We start from the raw sequence: 20,058 nt of genomic DNA on the forward strand, positions 1-20,058 counted from the left end.
CAAATGTGTCAGCCAAATCTCCAAATGTTACTGCTTTGTCTGGCTTTCCTAGGGCAACCACCAGTGCCTGTCCATCTATGATGAGGCAAGATGACATGTCGGGAAGTTCAATAGCCTCAGGACAGACTATGTCTTCTGTTAACTTATTTACCAATACAGACTTGTTTCCAGTGCGAAGGGTCCCATTCATTTCAGCAAGGGATATGGGAACTGGCAGAAGCTCGTATTTTAGGACAGCTGGAAAGTCAACTGGACGACCTGCCTCATAGGCCATAACAAGGCGTTTGAGGACGTTTCGGTCAGCCTTTACGACGGTTCTGTTGTCTTTGATTTTAGGATTTTTGGCCACTTCATACAGAGATGCAAATATTTTAGCTTTGCTCTGAACCACAGATGATTGTTCCTGAGGACAAAGATAAACCAGAGGTCCCAATCCATGCAACCCTACATAAGAGCAAAGCTAAAACATTTGCATCTCTGTATGAAGTGGCCAAAAATCCTAAAATCAAAGACAACAGAACCGTCGTAAAGGCTGACCGAAACGTCCTCAAATGCCTTGTTACGGCCTCTGAGGCAGGTCATCCAGTTGACTTACCAGCTGTCCTAAAATACGAGCTTCTGCCAGTTCCCATATCCCTTGCTGAAATGAATGGGACCCTTCGCACTGGAAACAAGTCTGTATTGGTAAATAAGTTAACAGAAGACATAGTCTGTCCTGAGGCTATTGAACTTCCCGACATGTCATCTTGCCTCATCATAGATGGACAGGCACTGGTGGTTGCCCTAGGAAAGCCAGACAAAGCAGTAACATTTGGAGATTTGGCTGACACATTTGTCAGAGCAGTATTGAAAGCAGGATGTTCCTATAAACGGATAGACGTTGTGTTTGACAGATACAGAGAAGAGACCATCAAGGGTGCTACCAGGACACAACGCACAAAAGCAGCTCAACCAATCAGACGACTTGTTGAGGGTCGTGATGTGCATCTTCTGAAAAACTGGACCAACTTCCTGTCCCTCCCTGACAACAAAGCTGATCTACTCTCTGAAGAACTATGTGCTCAGGCACCAGATGATAAAGAGATAGTTGTTGCTGGTGGGTTCAGAGACAAAGAAACGGAGGTTAGGTCATCGAAAGCAACAACCAACCTGACTCATCTGAGAGCCACACACGAAGAGGCAGATACCCGATTGGTATTACATGCAGTGCACTGCCAGTCAGACACAGTAGTCGTGTCATCTAGAGACACTGATGTGCTTGTGATTCTGGTTTCCCATTTCCCGCACATAGCATGTAAAAAACTCTGGCTGTTGTCTGGTACCACAAGGAAGCCACAATATATACCCATTGATGCTGTTTTTAACAAACTGTCAAAGGATTCAGCACCAAGCCTTGTAGCATTTCATGCACTAACTGGTTGTGATACCACATCATACATTGCAAGTCACACCAAAAGTACATCGTGGAAAGTCTGGAAAATGCACCATCAATTGCTCAGCAACCTCGGAAATGGGGATCTCACGGAGGAGACTCAAAGATCTTCAGAGGCTTTTGTCTGCAGAATATATGATGTGCATAAAACAGACTCTGTTGATGCAGCAAGGCATATACTTTTCTCCAGGACAGGTAAACCAGAAGCAATGCCGGCGACAAGCGATGCACTCCACTTCCATCTGCTGAGAGTACACTACCAGGCAATGGTTTGGAGAAATGCTCACTATGCCACACCTGAGCTTCCTTCACCCTTGGACATGGGATGGAAACATGGCGGTTCAGGACTACATCCCATTCTTATGTCAAGGAATCCAATACCTGAAAGTTGCCTGGAAATGATTCTCTGTACCTGTAAAAAACAATGCACAACATGCCAGTGCAAATGCCGAAAAATAGGGCTGTTATGCACTGCAATGTGTGCATGTCAGAGTGATGACCAATGTCCATGTTTAAATGTGGAGTTGTAGTCCTCAAGTATACCAAGGCAAGGGGTAACCAAAGAACTTGGAAAAGGACTGCAGAAAGAAATACTAATCAAAATGAAATTCCAAAGACAAATGGCACACAAGCAAACTAGAAAGGTATAAAAACAATTTACCAAAAACAATTTACAGAGGGAGTGAACTACAGAACTAAAAATCTAACAGAAAAAAGCAAAGCAATTAAGCGACAAACATGAAAGAAAATATACAGAAACAAGATGTGATCTGTAGATCTGTTCAAGGGAAGTTTCATGGTGTTTTTTTTCCTATTCACATGGGTTTTTCCCATCTTAGAATTTAGAGAACAAATGCTTAATTTGCATAAAAAAATGAAATCTCAGACAACTTGCAATGGTGTTTTTCTAAGTTATTATGTAATATGGAATACATCACATATCATATATACACTGGGAACATTTAAGAGTGATATTGATTGAATATGTATGTCGGCCTTATAAAATGACACAAATAATGCTTAATTTCACCTTAAAAGTTGGTATTTTGCATATATATATACATAAAAAAGGCAGTGAGCCTCCGTTATATCTTTGCTCTGACCCTTGACTATCGATCTAGAAACTTAATTTCCTCATCTTGATTGCCTACTTACAAAAAAACTAGGGGAAAATGGTCCAACGACTGAGCAAGATAGGCAATTTGGCGGCCATTTTGATATGCAAATTAGAAGGTCAAAAACTCACAATTTCGCTTGGGTACCAGTTTTTTGGGATTCAGCACCCTTGAAATATGTAAAGTAGGCCGGTTCCCGACTTGTACCCATAAATGCTCCTCACTTTCACTTTTTGGGTACATCCCATCTAGACTATTCCGTTAATTTTGTGAATTGGTAAGTTTCAGTGAAAACTAATGCCATGCTTCCTAATGATATCTCCTAATGGTAGCATGTACAGAGTGAACAGCAACGGTCCTAGTACTGAGCCTTGTGGTACGCCATAATGAACTTGTGATCGATAAGACATCTCTTAATTTATTGCTACAAACTGATAACGGTCAGATAAGTATGATTTAAACCATGCTAATGCAATTCCACTAATGCCAACATAATTTTCGATTCTATTTAAAAGAATGTTGTGGTCGATAGTATCAAATGCAGCACTGAGATCGAGTAACACTAATAGTGAAATACAACCACGATCGAATGATAGGAGCAAATCATTTGTAACTCTAATGAGAGCTGTCTCAGTACTATAGTACGGTCTAAATCCTGACTGGAAATCCTCGCAGATATCATTTCTTTCTAAAAAGGAACATAGTTGTGAGGATACTGCCTTTTCTAGTATCTTTGACAGAAAAGGTAGATTTGAGATCGGCCTATAATTGACTAATTCTGTAGGATCAAGTTGCGTTTTTTTTTTTAACAAGCGGTTTAATCATATCCAGCTTAAATGTTTTTGGTACATATCCTATTGACAAAGATGAATTAATGATATTAATAAGAGGATCTGTGACCTCTGGGAGCATCTCTTTCAGTAGCTTAGTCGATATAGGGTCTAACATTCATGTTGTTGATTTAGATGATTTAATGAGTTTAGTAAATTCTTCCTCTCCTATAGAAACGAATGAATAAAAATGTTCTTCAAGGAGACTACAATTGCCTGCCTGATGCGATACTGTAGTAGACGGTTGCATAGTTTTAATTTTCTCCCTGATATTATCAATCTTGTTAGTAAAGAAGTTCATAAAGTCATTACTGCTGTGCTGCTTGGAAACGTCTGGGGTTGAAGATTAATTTTTTCGTTAGTTTAGCCACTATTTCAAATAAACACCTAGGATTTTGTTTATTTTCTTCTAATAGGTTTGAAAAATAAGCAGATCTAGATGTTTTAAAGACCTCTCTGTATGCAATCGAGCTCTCTTTCCATGAAATGCGAAATACCTCTAGTTTTTTCTTCCAGCAATGCTCCATTTTCTGGCTGCTCTCTTAAGGGCCTGAGTGTGTGCTCGTTGTACCACGGCATTGGACTATTTTCTTTAATCTTCTTTAAGCGCAAAGGAGCAACTGTGTCTAAAGTGCTGGAAAAGTGAGTTAAAAGTTTCTGTCGCAATATCTAGTTCTTCTAAGCTATCTGGTATGCTGAGATGATGAAACTGATCAGGAAGATCATTAATAAAGCAATCTTTAGTGGCAGAAGTGATAGGTCTAACATATTTGTAACACGGAGTCGACTTTGCAGCCTTGGCTAAATGAAGTTTACACGAGACTAAATAATGATCTGAGATGTCATCGCTCTGCTGCAGAATTTCAACGGCATCAACATTGATTCCGTGTGATAATATTAGATCTAGAGTATGATTACGACAATGAGTAGGTCCTGACACGTGTTGTCTTACTCCGAATAGAGTTCATAATGTCTTTAAATACCAATCTCAATGCATTTTTTTTCGTTAACATGTATACTAAAATCACCAACAATTAGTACTTTATCTGCAGCCAATACTAATTGATAGAATTAATTCGGGGAACAGACACAGTCTCTCTATGATGATAGCTAGGTGAAAGAGGCTCTATGTGATGGGATTTATCTGACCTTGATAGCAACATAGTGTCTGCCCAGATGTGGATTCCACGTGTCTCTCTCTTTTCAAGAAATTTAAATGTGAAACTGAAAACTTTTACATAACTGTTAAATTGGCCTTTGAAATGCATTCTAAATAAAACTGTAATTTTCATTCAGGTCATATTCTTGTATTTCTAGGGTCACTCTTAGGTGGAAGGTCTTGTCTTTAGCTTCTTTGGTCAACAGATGTGAGCGTGGAGCTTGAACTCTGCTGCTTTTTCCACTGACCACTGTGAAAACACAACAAAAGTGCTACGCATTAGTTTATCATAGTAAAATAACAGTATATTGGTAAATTAATCTGCCTATGTTTAGCCATTTTTTTGTGATTATACTTCCCATTGTATCAGACGCACAATAAATCGACAATTGATAATGTAATATTTGTCAAGAGTTTATAAAAGACATTTTTAGCAAAAGGCAGTTAGGGGCAGTTTTTTTTTTTTTTTTTTTTAAGAAATGAATACTTATATTCAGCAAGGACGCATTAAACTGACAATTATAAATTTTTTAAAGATTTCTATTTCAAATAAATGTTGTTCTTTTGAACTTTTGTATCATGGTTTCCACAAAATATTAAGCAGCACAACTGTTATAATACAGTTATTATAACAGTTATTATAACTGTTATTAATTAAACTGTTAAAATAATAAATGTTTGTTAAGCAGCAAATCAGCATATTAGAATGATTTCTGAAGGATCATGTGACACTGAAGACTGAAGCAATGATGCTGAAAATTCAGCTTTACATTACAGGAATAAATTACATTTTGAAATATATTGAAATTCAAACTTTTTATACAAAAGTGTTCCACAATATTAAGGTTTTTAAAAACCAAACTTTTGAAACTTTTTATTTTAGCAATTTTGTGTATGTGTAATTTGCACCTATCAGTGTTATTTTAGTATTATTGAGATACTATTATATATTTTTTTATTGTTTTAATATGTGTGTTTTGTCATTTTTATTCATTTTTTTAAATGCCTATATAGTTATTAATTATTAATTGTATAGTTATACATTTTTATTTCAGTTTTAGTACATAAAATTAAACTGAAAAGCAAAACAAATGATAATGAAAAATGTTTCCCTGGCAAATAGCTCAAATAAAGTTTTTAAAAGTATTTTATTAATATTATATTTTTATTTTTATTTGATTTTTATAGTTTATTTTATTGTTTTTTATGGTTTTAGTTTTAGTTAACTATAATAACCCTGGGGCCTCATTTATAAAATGTTACGTAGAAACCATCCTACATTTGATCTTATGATAATTTCTCCAGTGTGCATATGCGTGATTCAGAGAAACAAACGGATGAAAAAAAACTAAAAAAACGTGCATACGCCTCTCTTCCAGATGTGAAATCTATAAATCGCAAATGATCTTAAAATTGTGTGCAGCTGAATGGTTTCAGACCTCTGCCTTGTACAAACCCCCTAATTAACATAATTATCATATAAATGAGCACCAGTCAATGTCCAAATCCTTTACTTGAGAATCACGAGCGGCAAGAATTGCTTAGATTTCCAAATACCTGCAGTACTCCAAGGCTGTGTCCGAAATCGCCCCCTATACCCTTAAATATGGCACTATTTGAGGGAACAGCCATTTGTAGTGGTGTCCGAAAGTGGATGTTATAGAGTGCACTCGTTCAATCCCATAATGCACCACAACAACGAGTGTACAACCGATGTACGCTCAGTGGCTAGAGAATACCCATAATGCACTGTGAGAGTCACGCGCTGAATTCGTTTTCATTCACTTCTTCAAGTGAACTTTATTAGAGGACTAATGTAGGGAATCCTGAATAAAAGGATAGGGGGCGATTTTGGACACAACCTAAGATCAAATTTGTGCTTAAGCACGTTTTATAAATGAGGTCCCTGGCACCTATAAAAAATACAGCATTGTTTGTTTCTGGACCTACATCTTATGTAGAAACACTAGACAGACAAATCCTCCAGAGAAAAGGACACTGTCAACACCCTAAATATACAGCAATCAGGTTGTGCCAGGTTCCTCAATTTCCTGGTGAACCCTCTGTGTGATTCTCCGGCAATCAGATGCGCCCTCATTTGTTCTAGAAGTGTGGCCTTTATCTCATGAACACTTTTTATATAACACTGTTGTTACTGGAGACTGCATCTTGACTCAGTATATTCTCTCAGGAACAGAGCGCTGCAGGAGAGGGTCATTTCTCATTTCATACTTTAAATCCCATAAGATCTTCGGTCTGTTTTAAAAAACAAATCCTCTGCTCACACACTACACGTCTGGTTTTCAGAGTCCACTTCATATAGAGTATGCAAGCCTTCTATGTGGTTTATAGATAATAAAATGCAGCAGCAGAGAAGTAATTTGTTTTTAAATTAATTCATGCAAATTTCATGGCTGATAGGAAGTTTTATGGCTGGTAAATTTCATTTTTTGTTTTGTCCAATTCACTTGGCACTGGAAAAAAATAACTATAAGAATTAAACTTATAAAAAAGAAATAACTACAGAAAAAAACAAATCTTAGTATTTTCTTAAAAACAAATATATTTTCATTCTTAAATTTGGTTAGATTTATGCTTAAAATGGGGACATAAATGAATTTTTATTAAATATATATTTTATATATAAAATTATATATAAAATCTTGTTCATCAGTTTTAACTGATCTTGTTATAAGGATTCGGTTTTAATGTATTTAATTTTATCTTTCATAATTTAGCAAGTTCTGCCAGCCAAAAAAATGGTGGGATATTTTATTAATTTTTTTAAATACTGATTTTATTTCATTGTGTCCAAACATTATGATTTTCATGTATTACATTAATAAGAATGAGAATTTGTCACATTACAGTAATGAAAATTTTGTGAGAAATTGCACTTAATTCTCATTTGAATAGAATTATACCAAACATGTATCCTAAAAAAAAAAAAAAAACCTTATTTTGAATGTAAAATTGTATTCCTGTTTGCTTAAAATTATATATATATATATATATATATATATATATATATATATATATATATATAATATATCTTGTCTGAAGGAGGTTTAAATTTAGATTTTCTTTTACTGGAAAAGACCAAAAGTGTGAGTTTTAAGGAAAAAGCTACAACTTTGTGGCAATGTCAAGTAAAGGGTCTTGGTAGGTGTTTTACAAATTGATCGAGACCTGGTACCAACCTGGCAAACGGACACACTCGTCTCTGTGTCGTTCATCCCACGCTTTCGTTTTGCAGGTCTTGCTACAGTAGAAGACCTCATGACAGCGGCTACAGGCCATAAGCTGCACACCCACCGAACGACCACACTGGTAGCAATATTTGAAGAGAGGATTTCTGAAATAAAACCCACAAATAGACATGGATTTGAGGTGTCACTCATGTCCACAGCAGAAAAAAACACTTTGGTTTGCAATAATGAAGTACCTCTGCGCTCTCTGACCGATGCATGAAGTCCTGCTGTTCTCTTCAGGAGAGCTCAGGAGACTCGGTGTCGCTCCTGCTCCGGTATACACAAACTTCTCTGAGGGACTGACACCTTAAACAACAGAAAAAACACACAAATTAGCAATCTGTGATTTTCAATCACACTTTGATCGGATGCACAAACCCTGAAACCAGAAAGGCGAAATCCATAAAGCGTTGTGTATTTCTAGTAACTATCAGCCAGTCTCACTGAGTACGCCTTGGCTCCTTTCCTTCTCCATGCGGCGCGTTTCCATTCCGATCGCCTCCTGTCTCAGCAGATCTCCCATGAGGCCTAGCAACCGCTGTCGGGCATTATAGGCTTGTCTCTCGTGCTTGTTGAGGGTATGATATGGGGTGTGGGACATGCGCTGGTTCTGGAGGGAAAGCAGAACCGGTCCGGTGAGAGGATTGATAAATGAGATTTCAGATGATCTGGAACACGGGATTAACTGGTGATGAAAAGCTGTACCTGTTGGAATGCGCTGTGCGCATAATCCACGACTGTTCCCACAGCGCACCTGCGTCCCTCGCCCACCTCGACAGGCATGAGGATGTCAGCGCCGGCTTTGATCAACTTTTCCAGCTTAATGAAGCGAAACAGAAACAAAGAGAGCAGAGTCATTAAGAATAACTATTTATGTTTCCCTATTTACTTGATTGACAAGTCTCTGAAGTACTAAATTTTTTCTGAACGTAAGTTGAATGATAATTCAACCTGATCTTGTGAGGAAAAACATGACTGGGCATATATTTGCTGCCAAATGTGCCAGTGTCAGAAATGAACTTTTTTATTAAGAGGCAATATTTGCCCCCAAGAGTTCTATTTTTAAAGGGGATCAAATTAAATAATCATTTCATATTTTTTTTTCTAGCCATATAAAAATTCTTGCCGCTCGTGATTCTCAAGTAAAGGATTTGGACATTGACTGGTGCTCTTTTATATGCTAATTATATTAATTAGGGGGCGTTTACACGGTGGATATCATTCAGCTGCACACAATATCAAGATCATTTGCGATTTATAGATTTCACATCTGGAAGAGAGGCGTATGCATGCTTTTCTTTGTGCATACACAATGTTTCATTGTTTCATTCATTCAATGTTTGTGCATACACATGTTTCTCTGAATCCCACGCACGCACATTAGGGAAATGATCATGAGATCAAATTTAGGATGGTTTCTACATAACATTTTATAAATGAGGCTCCAGGGTTATTATAGTTAACTAAAACTAAAACCAAAAAGTATACCAGATACCAAAAAGTCATTTTTAGGAAGTAGTTTACAGGGCACTTTTAGTCTCTCATCTTTAGTGATATTTTTTATTTCTGACATTTTGATTTCATTTCTGACACTGTTTCCAGGTTAAACATCCACTGAGTGACACTTAAAGTGAGTTTTACTTGGTCAAATACAGATGATGCTTTAATAAGCTTAAAAAGCCAGACTTATCTCCAAATAATGTTCTATTAAATCTATTTATTTATTTTTTATTACATTTATTGTTTACAATAAAATATTATTATTATTATTATATTGTATTGTATTATTATAATATTGTATTATTATATAATATTTAAATAATTATTCTAAACAACAAGTCAATGACAGTTCACACACTATATATATATATAATATATATATATATACAGTATATATATGTATATGTATATATATATATATATATATATAATTAAATATTTTTATTTAGATTAAATAGAATAATTGAATAAGTTCATTAATATATTTAGAATAATGAATTGTACTTCAAAAATTTTATAAAATTTTTATTTAAATTAATAAATTAAAAATAAATCCAATTATTCTAACTACGGTAAATATTCATTTAGATTGATTTTATATTATTACTTTTACTTGCATTATTATATTTATTAACTTTATATATTATTTTAAATATATTATAATTTAATTAGATTCTAAATTTAAATTCAATTTTACATACAGTAAATTTACATGTTATTTTGTAATGCGTTGTGCGACTACAGAGCCGCAGAAACATATTTCACATATGCACAGTCATGTATTTCCCATAAGACCATGCAGGATAATTAGTTGAAGGCGATCACCAGCTTGACTTGGTTGCGTGGATGTGGCCCAAGGTCGTAGTTGATGTTGGCAAGGGCACAGAGAGCGCTGCCCACATGACGGGTGAGATGAAGATTAGGATCAGCCCCTCCGGCTAGCAGTTCATCCACAGCCTGGGAAAACAACATTAATACACACAGCACACCAAAGCAATGCCATATAGTTCTCACCCTCATCTTTCAGCTATGACTTATTATTCCACAATCATTCTGTGTCTTGGAACAGACAGTTTTTAATTATACCCTTAAAGATGATTTCTTTGCAAATAGCTGCACTACAAATGATTTAGTCGTAAGAAGTGATGTCAGCAGTGATTACATACAAGGTCGTTGCCGCTAGCGATGGCTAGAGACAGGGGTGAATGGCCACTCCACACATCATTGGGGCTTGCTTTGCGAGAAAGAAGAAGCGCAACCACATCTCTAGCATTCTGAAAGAAAAAAAGCCTTTTTATAATTGAATATTCCATATTTACTTCTTATATATATGTATTTGACGTTTCAGCATCATTACTCCGGTCTTCAGTGTCACATGATCCTTCAGAAATCATTCTAATATGCTTTTGAGAGTAGAGACTCTTTTTTGTAAGAGTATCATGTTGTTTCAGTGTACATATTGTGTTCTTACTGCATAATCGCTGTCTCTTTGGCAGGCCACATGTAGTGGTGTCCTCCCACCTTCCTGAGGAAACTCGACCGGGGCTTCGCTGAACTTAGCTAGGGGACTAGAGGCCATGAAATGCTGATTCTCAAAGGCCTGGTGCTCAAGTGTCTCCTGAGGATTTATATTTCTCTGATTAGAGACATTAAAAGAGGTTTTGGTGCAATAAATGTATACAAAACTTGAGGTTTGCTCAGACCATGTCAAACTCGTAGACTTCATCGGCATCCTGAGCTTTGACGTCAGGGTCCGCTAGAGCGTGCAAGAGGAGCTCTGTGATTTCAGGACCCTCGGCTCCAGGCAACCCCACTGCTATGTGAAGGGGGTACAGACCCTTTTGCTGTCACAGACCAAAAAAAGAGGAATCAAACTATATTGACCAGATAAATGTCTTGCAGTTCATAATCTAATGAAATATAAACATTTGTTAGCAGAAAATTGACAAATGACAAATGCAAATACTTTTAAATAAGAAAGTATATAGTATATTTTAGTATATATATATTATAGCTAGTATATTTTAACAAATTGTTAACCTGTTTTAGCAAGTTGCTAACATGTTATAGCATGATTTAGCACAGTGCAGGCATGTTTCTAGTATGAATTAGTAAATTGCTAGCATGATTTGACACGTTACTATCATGTTTAACAAGTTGCTAGCATGGTTTAGCATTTTGCTAGCATGTTTCTAGCATTAAAATTAAGACATTGCCAGCATGATTTAGTATGCTGCTAACATGCTTCTAGCATGATTTAACACACATTGCTAGCATGTTTTAACATGTTGCTAGCATCTTTCTGGCGTGATTCACACATTGTTAGCATGTTTCTAGCATTAAAATCAACACATTGTTGGCATGATTTAGTGTGCTGCTAACATGCTTCTAGCATGATTTAACACACATTCCTAGCATGTTTTAACATGTTGTTAGCATGATTTAACATTTTGTTAGCAAGATTTAACAAATTGCTAACATGATTAAGCACAAAATAAAATAAGAAAAGGAAAGAGAATAAAGAAAAGAAAAGAAAAGAAAAAAGAAAAGAAAAGAAAAGAAAAGAAAAGAAAAGAAAAGAAAAGAAAAGAAAAGAAAAGAAAAGAAAAGAAAAGAAAAGAAAAGAAAAGGAGAAAGAAAATGATGAAAAGAAATGAAGCCTCTTGATGTACCTCTGGAAGTAGAGGTATGTCTGGACGAGCCCCACACTCCAGTAAACGACGGACGCCCTTGACATGGGCAGCTTTGATAGCCAGGAAGATGACAAGCATGGGGACAGTAGAGGCGTTTGGGTCTGCTCCTCTCTCCAACAGAAGATTGACTGTAATCCATCGATTCTGATTTCTATCAGACCAGACAATCACCAGTCACAAAACAACAATTTTTCATTAAAATCATTCTCATTACTGTAATAATAAAAAAACCATTTAAATATATAAAAGCATTATAATTATAGCATTCCTGTTGCTCAAAAAGTAGAACATGGCACTAGCAACACCAAGGTCATGGGTTTGATTCCCAGGGAATGCATGAAGTGATAATGCAAACTTTGAATGCAATGTGAGTCGATTTGGATAAACACATCTCAAAAATTGACCAATGTAAATAATATTATTTAATTTATTATAATATTTTATATTATAAAACTATTATTATTATTATTATTTTTGATTAAATTATTAGTAGTAATTAAATCACTTTTATTTCATTTAATAATAATAAATATTAAGTACATTAATTAAATAATTTTGTAATAATTTACTTATTAATATTACAAATATTTATTCACCACACTAATAAGAATTTTTGGGTAAAATATGCTTATGAAAATGTATTATCAAAAACATACATCAAATAAATAAAATAAAATTACATTTAACCCAGGCATATTTTTTGTGAGATTCATCTAAATAAAATTAATTTCTATAGAAATTTACTTTGTCTTAAGAAGTGCAATTTTCTGGACCGTCTCTTGAGTGTCTGTCGGAGTCACTGTTCCTGTCTGGCACAGGATCTCTGCACTCTTCTGTAGGATCTCCTCTGTGACGTCAATGTGGACACTAGCCAAAGAACATGCAGAATCAAAGGAAAGATCATCTGATCTGATGCTCCGCTCAAGTTTTTCTTCAAACTCCAGATTTGTCAGCTCTTCTTCAGAGTCAACGACACTCTTTGTTTTCCTCTCTTGCCAAAACACAGAACCCACTGCAATTGTACCATCGAATACTTGAATAGATCTTGGAATTATATCATGTGGTTCTACTGATGGTATGTCCTGTTCATGTTCAGGCTGAAGAACTATCTTCTTGTTTGGGTCCGTATTGTCATTGATTTGATGAACTTGAGGTTCCTCAGAGTTGTTGAGGCCTTCTGGTTGGTCAGGTTGATCTTCGTTTATGTCCTCGTTGATTTGCCCTTGATCTCCGAGTTTCTCCAAGTTATTGAGGTTCTCTGGTTCAAGACTTTGGTCAACCTGGTTGGTCTGTCTTGGTGTCTCAGATATCTCTTGGTCCCTTACATCTTCGGGTGTTCCTGTCATTGGATCTGGAGAGGGTATATGGGAGACGTCTTCCAAAGGCTTGATCTTTAGCGTAACAGACCGAAAAAAGGGAGGAACAAGAAATGAAGGGTCAAAATAATCTGACTAACTATAAGCATACCAAAATAATGTGCAAATTTCAGGATTCTTACCTGTGGCTCTGGGCTGATATTCTGGGTCACTTTCTCAGCCAGCGTCTCATGTAAAGACAGAGGTGGATAGTAGAGGACACTACAGATAGCCAGAGCAGACATGCCTTCATCATTTAACTTATTAACATCGGCCCCGCTGTCCAACAGCATGTGGATGACATCGTCATGACAATGTACCTATATAGACACACAACAAACCTAATTTACATATTGATCATCAACAAACATGCAATCTGTACTGTGTGTTGTTATTCAAGATCTGACACCTGTAGTTTTCCAATTATCCAATGCTTATTCACAACTTTGAAAAAGAAAAAGAAAACAATGCTGCCATCTTCTGGCAAATATTGCTTACCATTTATACAACAGAAAAGGTTTTGCTACAATGGACATTATGTAACGAAAAGGAAGCATATACACAATAACAAATGTATTAGGCTATACCAAATATATATCAAAATGAATATTCGTAAATGAAAAATATCATATTAATATTTATAAATATAACAAAATAAACATATAGCAAATAACTAGTGACTGGATCATTGGATCTTGTTGAAACAGAAGCTTACCGTGGCTGCTATGAGAGCCGTATGTCCCCGTGCGTCACTCATGTCGGGATGGACTTTTCCATCTCTGAAGATTCGATAAACATTCCTGCATTCACCATGTGAAGCTTCCTCGATCAGTTTCTCTGAGTTCAGCTCCAGGGGACCTTTGGGTCCAAACTGAGTCCTGTTCATATTCAACACTGCGGTGACATCCCAGTCTAATGTTTCTGTCTCAAATCTGCAGGAAAAAAGTAAATGATATGGGGCAAATATATAATTTATATATATATAGCCTATATATATATATATATATATATATATATATATATATATTGTTGGTACCATCTGCCATCTTCTGGTAAATAAATGCATAGATGGTATGTATATACATATATGTGGTGCTGGGGAAGGAGGAGGGATAGGAAAATTCCCATGAAAGTTGAGCCGGTTCGGGGCGGGGCAAAGTGGTTGGCTTTAAAAGAACCAATCAGCTGCTCGGAAGAGCATATATATGAAAAAAGGAGCATCTATATGCCACTTTCTTCCACTGCATTAAATATGAATGCATATATAATAAAATAAATAAAAAATTCGGGTAAATATTGCTTACTATTTATATGACAGAAAGGCTCAACGAAAAAGTGTTCTGCCACAAAATGTAAGTTATACAATGTTAGAATTAAATATATTAATATATTGTGTGTGTATGTATGTATATATATTTCTTCAGCTCATTATATTCAAAACAAAACAAAAGTTGCCCAGGTTAATGCTAAGCAACAGTCTTCTCACCTGTGTCTCTGAATGTGTGCATTCATGCGCTGCTGTAGCGTCAAGGCTGTCGATGTTGATTGCTGCTCTGTGCTGATGTCACTCCTACCAAAAAAGTGAAGGTCCAGTTCCCGGCGTAGACACCTGGGGACGGGCAGATGGTCTGAGTCTGTGGAGTAGCTCTCAGTGTCTGGAGGCAGGATGAAACGTTCCTTGTCCTCTGATAACTCCTGATCGGACTCAAGGCGACCGCCATCTGTACTCCACTCCACATCGAGAGGAAGTTCAGGTTGTTCCAGGTGTTTCTTAGGCAGTCTGGTCATGTGATCTGGGAAGTCCTCAAGACTAAAGCCGCCCTCCAGTGTGGTGCATATTCGCAGTAACATCTCTCTGTGCCAAAGGCCCACATCCTGCCGCCCATCAAGGTATGTCATGATCCCAGGGCCAAAGCGTTCATCAGCATGATACAGACCCTGTAGATTGGATTTTGTTTTATTATCTATTATATAATAAAAGTAAACTTATTGTTAATGAACTATGGGAATTATGAAACCTCAAAAGTTGATCCGTCTGGGAAAACCTGCACTCCGTATCCCTCTTTTCGGTTCAGATAAAAGTTTCCTGTGTATTTGGATCCATCTGGCCAGGAATACATACCTTTCCCATGTCGATAATCCTTAAAAAATGAACCTTTATAGAACTGAATAAAACATGAAATAATTTGGTGTCAAAGTGGCAAGTACAGTGGAGAGAAGAGCATTAAAAGTGATTCAAAATAATTTGAAAAAATCAAAGGGTGCATTTCTGGTACTTTCCACGAATAGGGTACAAAAAGGGCCTGCAAATTAAGGAATTGTTTTTTTCTTTTTCTTGGTTTTTAATATACATTAATGTTCAAAAACTGGTCAAATGGTAAAAAAAACTTAAAATAAATGGATACAAAATATGGTATGAAAAAAGCCTGAAAATAACTGGATGGATGGATGGTTTTCATCTAAATATTATGAGCTGGTTTCTTTTCTTTTCATTCCCATTGATTTGTTTTGCAATTTTCTAGCAAAAAAACATTATTATTTATTTAATTTGTATTGCCAAGTAATTGATAATAACTGAATGGAAAAAAATTAAGATAATTAAATAGACAAATAATTATCAAACGTAGTATTTGAAATTAGTAAATAATAAAAGTATTTTATTACAATTACCTGAATATTCAGCAGACTGTCAAAATGATGTAGAATACTGACATTTGATGTCTTTTCATGATAGGTTAATGTCACGTTTTATAATGCCAGTGTTTATTGATGACTTAAATTTCGCAAATTAAACTTTATCTTAGAACCAACAGACCTGTATATGGTATCTGTTACCTATGAAGTGAAATATAACTTACCTCTCCATTTGTCCATGTGAAGACACCAGTGCCATGCTTCAGGTTATTTACGAATCCCCCCTCATATTTACATCCATCCGGCCATTCCTGGATTCCATGTTCATTTCTTTTCCAAGAACTATCCTTTCCCCACATTTCTGAACTAGCGTGCTTTTCTTATTCGGTAATGAGTAATGACTAATGACTTTATACGCTTGTTTACACAGCGCGCGACCTCTGAGTGCTCCAGAACCCTTTTTGTTGTTTAACTTCGGATGGTTACCATGACGACGCGAGGCTTTCTTTTTTTTTTACTTTTTTTTTTTATTAAACACACTTATTTACAAAACACAATTTACAAAATCTCTCGTTGGGAGACTTATGTGCAGAACATATTTAAACACAGTTGAATACAACAAATTTCGATAAAGAAAATAAATACAAATAAATATAAAATAAATGAAGCAAAGGCACTTCAGTCATAGGCCCCGTTCACACCGCAAGTCTTAATGCTCAATTCTGATTTTTTGCTCAGATCCGATTTTTTGATTGGCTGTTCACATTACCTTTTAAAATGTGACCTATATCTGATTGCAGTGTGAACTGTTTGAGGTTTCAAACTAACCCGCATGCGCAAAAGAACAATAACAATGACATCAGACGCAGCACGCGGTTGCACTAAAGTTCGGGAGGTTATGGAGGAAGTAAGCATATTCACATTTATTTAAACATGTTTGTGTAATGGAAGCCATAACATTAATGAGCAGATGCTGAGGAGGAGAAGAACGAAGAGAAAGAGAGCAAAATTGGCTATTTTTGCCTTTTGCAGGTTTATGGCTGCAAATTCACTACAGAGGTCTGTGTGGATGCGTAGTTTGACACTGCAGCCACGTTATCCTGTGTCCCCGTTCTTCCATTTCGTGTGAATTTTTTTTTAAAACGGAGCGGTTACGGTAGGATCCTTCTAGTTTAGCTTGAATTGAAGCATCTCCCTATAGGCTACTAATTAGGTCTAACACCTCACTCTCAAGTTTTTAATGTTAGGCTACTATCAATAGGCTTGTTTGAGATGCGCCTCGCCTCGCCTGAAATGTAGGCGAGAGTAGGCGGCTGCAGTGAGGGGAGGCGTGAAAAAAGCGCAGCCAAGCCGGACAGTTCTCTCTTCTCGCAGTGGATCTGACAGCTGTGAGATCAAAGATGGATATCGCGGGATTCGCGGGATTCACGCTCGTGCACAGTGTTGCTAATAAACTGGATGGAATTTAAGTTCTGTTGCTTTTATATGAAAATAAATGAACAAGACACCCAAAGTAGCCTATTATTTAATTCCATTCCAAATACATGTTTATCAGTCTTTTTTCTTTAATACAGACATGTGTTTTTTTTTCTTTTCTTTTTTATAAAAAATACATTGCATAATCCATAGAGATCGCACTGTTAGATAGTTTGGGAATATTCACACATACATAAAACATGATATCAGAGTTTTAAAATCAAACATTTTAAAAGAGAACAATACTCTTTTGGTTGTTGTTGTTTTTTATTTTTTATTTGTTTTTATCTTTTATCTTTATTAAATCATTGCGATACAAGTAGTAGGAACACACAAACAGTCATACATCACGGTTGTTTAAACCAATGAACATTAAGCTGTGTCGTCAGCAAGTCGTTTCCCATCATGCTTTTGATCAGCGCAGTCAGTGGAGAGCAACTGCGCTCGACTGCAGAATCCGACAGGTGTGCCTTGCGCTCGCGAGAGATTTTTGACATACGTCAGCATGACATCAGAGCAAGGCGGACCGCACTCGGACACATTTCTAACCGGCATGCATCTCGCGCTGATCACCGGTGATCGATTCTGCGCAGATTTTGCTCATCTCAAACAAGCCTTATGTCTGTTGTCTAGGGCTTCATCGCCGACGCAGAATTGTGACAAATGTCGACGTAGATTGACGTAAAAGTCGCATCAAATCCGCCTTGGTTGTTCACACTGCGGCCGCATTGACAAAAAATCAGATCTGGGCTAGATTTGAGTGTTCACACTACCTCTGAAGAAGTCTGACCTGGTCACTTGACCCCAAAAAAATCAGATTTGGGCCACTTTTGCCTGCAGTGTGAACGGGGCCAGAGCGTATTTAGGCCACGCCCACACCCAGGGGGAAAACAATCCAACCGTCTCCATTGACTTTGCATTGCGAGAGGCTGCCTCCTTGTCATTTCTTGCTTCTAACAAAAGACTGACAAATGCCTAAAAGCTGCTGTGTGACAAGGTGTACAGCAAACAAGCTAAAAAAACCAGAAATACGTTTTTATTAGCTCTCGACCTGAAAAAACGAGTGTTTAGTACATAAAAGTGGCAGTTGAGACAGAGCGTCACGTGTCTCATTACTCTGAGAACTAACGTACGCCCGCCGGAGGAGACTGTAATCGGCAACACAGGATAGTTTATCTTACAGAAATAGAATATATAAAACTGACATTTGGATATTTGGCTCACCAGTGACCAAATGTTTAACTTACTGCACACGTGGTGTATTTTTAGTGCATGTATACTGAGTGTCAGGATCCCACAATTTACCCATTCGTTCCAGCCTGTATCCACTTTTATGTCCTCAAACGCTCGTTTTTTGGGGTCGACAGCTTATGAAAAAATATTTCTGGGTTTCTTAGCTTGTTTGCTGTACACCTTGTCACATAGCAGCTTTTAGGCATTATTCTGTATTTTGTTAGAAGCAAGAAATGACAAGGAGGCAGCCTCTCGCAATGCAAAGCCAATGGAGACAGTTGGTTTGTTTTCCCCCTTGGTGGGCGTGGTCTTCAGATTATGACTCGTTGCGCTCTGCATGTCAAAGTTGTTACATACATATATTCTCCTCAGTCTTCATATGGTCTTAAAATAAAGTTACATGGAAGCTTTACAAATTATAATGACAAATATTTTGAGACATCTTCACATAGAGAGTAAATGTTATCACTGGAGTCTTTCAGAAGTTTCAAAGAAGCAAAGTATTCCATCAGTTCAATTTTAAACACCATTAGGGATGGATTTTTGTTTTTCCATTTACATTTATGAATATGGTATTTACCCATAATTGTTATGATATTGTAAATTCTAAAAAGTTCCTTCGGAAGGTTTTCATTACCAAAAAGAATTTGCTCTAACTTTAATTGTGTAATTCTCTCCATTTTTGTTTCCAGCCAATTCATGACATCTTGCCATAATCTTTTTATCACTGGACAAGAGAAAAACAAATGTTCAATAGTTTCATCTTCCTGGGAACAGAACACACATGGCTCCACTTCAAAACCAAATCTCTTTTTAAGCATTGCTGCTGCTGGATAATATCCATTTATAATTTTGAATTGCATTTCTTTGATTTTAGGAGGTATGGGCCATTTCATGAATTTGATGTATTTATTTGTTATTTTGTCATCATAATGCCTTATTTTTATATTTTGGTCAAAATCATGAAATAGTTTACATTTGAATATTTTGCTAATACAATAATTGTTAAATTTTTCGCTATTTAGAGGAATTTGGTTTAGTTGCAGTTTAGGCAAATTTATTTGACTTTTGGAATAATGTAAATAGTGTTGTATCATATTTAATAGGGCTATTGGTATTGCTTTACATACCTTATTATAATCCCTTATTAAACTTTGTATATTCAATTTTGTTTTAAAATCCGTAAACCTAAGAAAATTACCTTTTTCATCTAATATATCTGTGATGAAAATGATTCCCTTTTCAAACCAATTTCTGAAAAAAAGAGTTTTTCTACTTATTGTTATCACTCTGTTGTTCCACAAGGTGGAGCCATGTGGTGTAAAATGATGAGTAAATACCTTCTTCCAGTAATGAAGAACTTGTTTATGATATTCAGAC

At 36.2% G+C, this 20,058-nt stretch overlaps 2 protein-coding genes across 3 annotated transcripts in view; one reads left to right on the top strand and one right to left on the bottom strand.

The window, feature by feature from the left end:
- The window catches only part of LOC309475442 (glypican-1), a 116,867-nt gene that overhangs the window by 62,210 nt on the left and 34,599 nt on the right, over positions 1-20,058 (top strand). The window lies entirely within an intron of this gene.
- On the bottom strand, positions 1,824-16,537 carry LOC309475433 (ankyrin repeat and MYND domain-containing protein 1-like). Of its 2 annotated transcripts, XR_014197650.1 has the most exons (17): positions 16,194-16,537; positions 15,354-15,500; positions 14,822-15,273; positions 14,051-14,267; positions 13,479-13,655; positions 12,725-13,371; positions 11,960-12,131; positions 10,991-11,131; positions 10,759-10,905; positions 10,454-10,561; positions 10,113-10,244; positions 8,493-8,606; positions 8,232-8,397; positions 7,982-8,093; positions 7,737-7,891; positions 4,318-4,786; positions 1,829-3,691 (listed from the first exon to the last, which is right to left on the bottom strand). XR_014197650.1 is itself a non-coding variant. In XM_082138211.1 (16 exons), exons 1-16 carry the CDS (start codon positions 16,326-16,328, stop codon positions 4,647-4,649), a joined length of 3,162 nt encoding a protein of 1,053 aa, XP_081994337.1. In that variant the 5' UTR covers positions 16,329-16,537; the 3' UTR covers positions 1,824-4,646. The 2 variants fall into 2 exon arrangements, 1 of the variants encoding a protein (XP_081994337.1); XM_082138211.1 differs by having other exon boundaries at positions 1,824-4,786.

The sequence above is a fragment of the Leuciscus leuciscus genome, assembly GCF_965113295.1.
Source record: "Leuciscus leuciscus genome assembly, chromosome: 15".
Taxonomy (NCBI): Eukaryota; Metazoa; Chordata; class Actinopteri; order Cypriniformes; family Leuciscidae; genus Leuciscus; species Leuciscus leuciscus.

Bases quoted from the DNA above. Each gene is read 5' to 3' on its own strand.
- LOC309475433 (XM_082138211.1), bottom strand. From the start codon at position 16,328: ATGTGGGGAAAGGATAGTTCTTGGAAAAGAAATGAACATGGAATCCAG. The intron at 14,268-14,821 runs GTGAGAAGACTG...TTTTTCCTGCAG, and splicing joins GCACACATTCAGAGACACAG to ATTTGAGACAGAAACATTAG. The intron at 11,132-11,959 runs GTACATCAAGAG...GGTCTGTGACAG, and splicing joins ACATACCTCTACTTCCAGAG to CAAAAGGGTCTGTACCCCCT.